This window comes from Wolffia australiana, chromosome 4 (assembly GCF_029677425.1).
Source record: "Wolffia australiana isolate 7733 chromosome 4, ASM2967742v1".
In the NCBI taxonomy this organism is placed as follows: Eukaryota; Viridiplantae; Streptophyta; class Magnoliopsida; order Alismatales; family Araceae; genus Wolffia; species Wolffia australiana.
The window spans coordinates 16,879,837-16,882,631 of NC_135838.1; the positions used below are offsets into that span (position 1 = coordinate 16,879,837).

General features: G+C 41.6%; 1 protein-coding gene across 1 annotated transcript; it reads left to right on the forward strand.

The window, feature by feature from the left end:
• Positions 1-1,266: 1,266 nt before the first annotated feature.
• Positions 1,267-2,544, forward strand: LOC144702116 (CASP-like protein 2B1). The gene is made up of 3 exons (XM_078574006.1): positions 1,267-1,584; positions 1,689-1,821; positions 2,096-2,544. The coding sequence occupies exons 1-3, from the start codon at positions 1,361-1,363 to the stop codon at positions 2,345-2,347; spliced, it is 609 nt and encodes a 202-aa protein (XP_078430132.1). The 5' UTR covers positions 1,267-1,360; the 3' UTR covers positions 2,348-2,544.
• The last annotated feature ends 251 nt before the right edge of the window (positions 2,545-2,795 follow it).

Below are 2,795 nucleotides of genomic sequence, written 5' to 3' on the forward strand. Positions count from 1 at the left end.
TTTGTGTCCTCCTAATCATCTACCATGATGCTTTTTACATGCTTATTACATGTCGAGAAGATAAATCATGATGCATAGTCAGAAGCAATGTAATATCGAGTGGAGCCAAAGGAAACATAGAAGCAAGCAGAGACAAGTAGCCATATGTAGTGTATCCCTTGGAACAAAAAGGTACTATATATTTAACGGCTCAAGAACCTATTCGTCTTTGGTACCTTATTTCTCATGAAGCTTTGAAACATAAAGCTAATACCCAAATTTTATTTATTATGCGTTGATTCAATGGTGAATTTTACGAACCAATTAAAACAGGTTGCTTCACTATTTTAATTTATTATTTGACCTAAAATTGGACAATAATATTTAACTTTGATTTTTATTTTTGCTTGCTACCCTTGACCAAACTATAGGTTTTACAGAACATAAACCAACCTTTGACCTAATCGAGATATTACTGAAGTTTATGTATAGTTTTCGTTTCTGCAAAAAACAAATAAAGAGACCAAAACCATCATTTCATAAGTGTTACACTAATTGAAAACCTCTAAGAAAAGTAATAAATGCTCTAACATATTATATTTATAACTCCCAAAATATAAGTTACGCTTTCAAATTTTATTAAATACTTCAATTCATTTGTCAGATAATGAAAAACCAAAATCAAATATCGTTATCCACCAATTGAGACTGAAACGGATGCCAACTGATATCATTATCCAACAACTGGGACGGACCAGTATCTGATACTGATATTGTGACAACCATTATATATATATTTTCAGCAATATCGGATATCATCTTATGATATCAGGATATCGTTATAGACGGCTATCCGAAATATAGCCAATTTCTGAGATCAGGCTGAGAATCCTTCATGATATCATTTTCATGAAGGCTCAGAATCCTTCATGTTTTTCACAGCGTGAAAAACATCAAATTTGGCCAAATAAGCAATCAGAAAAACATCAAATTTGCCAAAAACATCGCCGCTGGACGAACACTACGGAGAAATAACTGGGCATGGAATTTCTGGTCTTAACGTGCTCCACAGTTACTGCTCTTGTTCGGCTCCGTGAAGCCGCCATGAATGCTCAGCGACCCCTCTTAATGGAGAATTGAATGCTCGCCCAGCTTCGCTCTCCCCGGAGTCTCATCAGCGAGATCTAATGGCGGCGTACACACACGCCCGTACTCGACCCGAGTTCTAAATACAAGGGCAGAAATCGCTTGACACCGAGCGAATTAAAGAACCAAAACAAGTATGGAGTTAAGGCTACCCCGTCTTGCAGGTTAGGAGCTATAAATTAAAGCAGACGGAGAAATTAGAGAAGAGTTTTCGATCTCAGGTTCTGAGGAGAAGATGAGCTCCGGCGTGGGTGCGAGCCCCGGCAACGTTCCGGTATACTACGGTAGCACTTGTTTGAAGGCTGCCGACAGGAGATTGAAGGTAGCGGAACTGGTACTTAGATGTTTGATTTGTGGGCTGAGTTTAGCTGCTGCCGTGATCGTTGGTACCGATGAGCAAGTCAGGCGGTTCTTCTCCATGGAGAAGAAAGCCCAGTTCACCAACATGAAGGCCTTAGTGTGAGAAACCTCTCTCTTCCTCTCTCTCTCTCTCTCTCTCTCTCTCTCTCTTTCTTTTTCTCGGTTTTCTGATATCTCACGTCGTTTTAGGGTTTTTTGCGCAGGTTTCTCGTCGTCGCGAACGGTATAACTTCGGGGTATTCTCTTCTCCAGTGTTTTCGTTGCGGAACGAGCATTTCCCGTGGCAGCGCCTTGAGAAGCAAGCCGCTGGCTTGGATAATCTTCGTTTGTGATCAGGTTGGCAAGCTTTCAAATATTTTACTTCCTGACGCAAATGGTATGCTAGGATTCAAGTTTGTGTAGAGATACAGTTGATTTCAAGGGTGTTGTTCACCTTAATTACCTCAGAACATGCACAGCTATGTCTGATTTCATTGGTGTTACATCTTAAGTTTGGCAGTGTGTTGTTCTGCCTGTTATTTACAGGATTTGAATATGCAACTTTGGATCTGATGCTCTGTTAAGATTCAAGTGTTAGAAACTGTCGCTAATTTCGTGATTGAATGAACAGGCTATGGCGTACGTGACATCGTCGGCTCTGGCAGCGTCGTTTCAGACGGCGATGTTAGCGCAGCGAGGGCAGCCGGAGTTTCAGTGGATGAAGCTCTGCGTTTTGTACAAGGAGTTCTGCAGGCAAGTGGGTGAAGGAATAGCTCTGGCTATCTTCGCCTGCCTCGGTTCAGTCGCTCTCTCCTGTGTTTCTGCCTTCAATCTCTTCCGTCTTTACGGGAAGAACAAGGGCAGAGAGACTTCGACTTGGTAGATCTTTAGTTTGAGCTTTTGACTCGTCTTCTTCCCGTCTATCGTTTACAGCTTCTCCATCTCATGTGTATTTAATCATTCCCCTGAACTGTGAAACACTGTCTTGTCTCTCTCCATTGTATGTTGCCGCAGTTGCACCGGTGTTAGCACCTGCAATCTATGCGTAAGATAGCTGTAAAGTTTAAGTTCGTTGGTTTCCCCGATCTTCGTTCGTGAATATCTGTTTCCGGCGGTTCTTGAAGGCGACAGCTACGAATTCCTTTTAACTTCTTTCTACGGGGTAATGAAAAGTTCGGGAATCGCGACGTGTTAGATGTGGACATGAATTGATCGTTTCTACTTTCTAAATCTTTTCCTCGTTTCTACTTTTCTTATAGTTAATTGATCACTAACTGGAAGGCCCAAGCTGCGAAAACTTAACCTGGGTGCCCAGAATCTGTAAAGCCAAA

Bases quoted from the DNA above. Each gene is read 5' to 3' on its own strand.
- LOC144702116 (XM_078574006.1), top strand. From the start codon at position 1,361: ATGAGCTCCGGCGTGGGTGCGAGCCCCGGCAACGTTCCGGTATACTAC. The intron at 1,585-1,688 runs GTGAGAAACCTC...TTTTTTGCGCAG, and splicing joins ACCAACATGAAGGCCTTAGT to GTTTCTCGTCGTCGCGAACG. The intron at 1,822-2,095 runs GTTGGCAAGCTT...TTGAATGAACAG, and splicing joins TAATCTTCGTTTGTGATCAG to GCTATGGCGTACGTGACATC.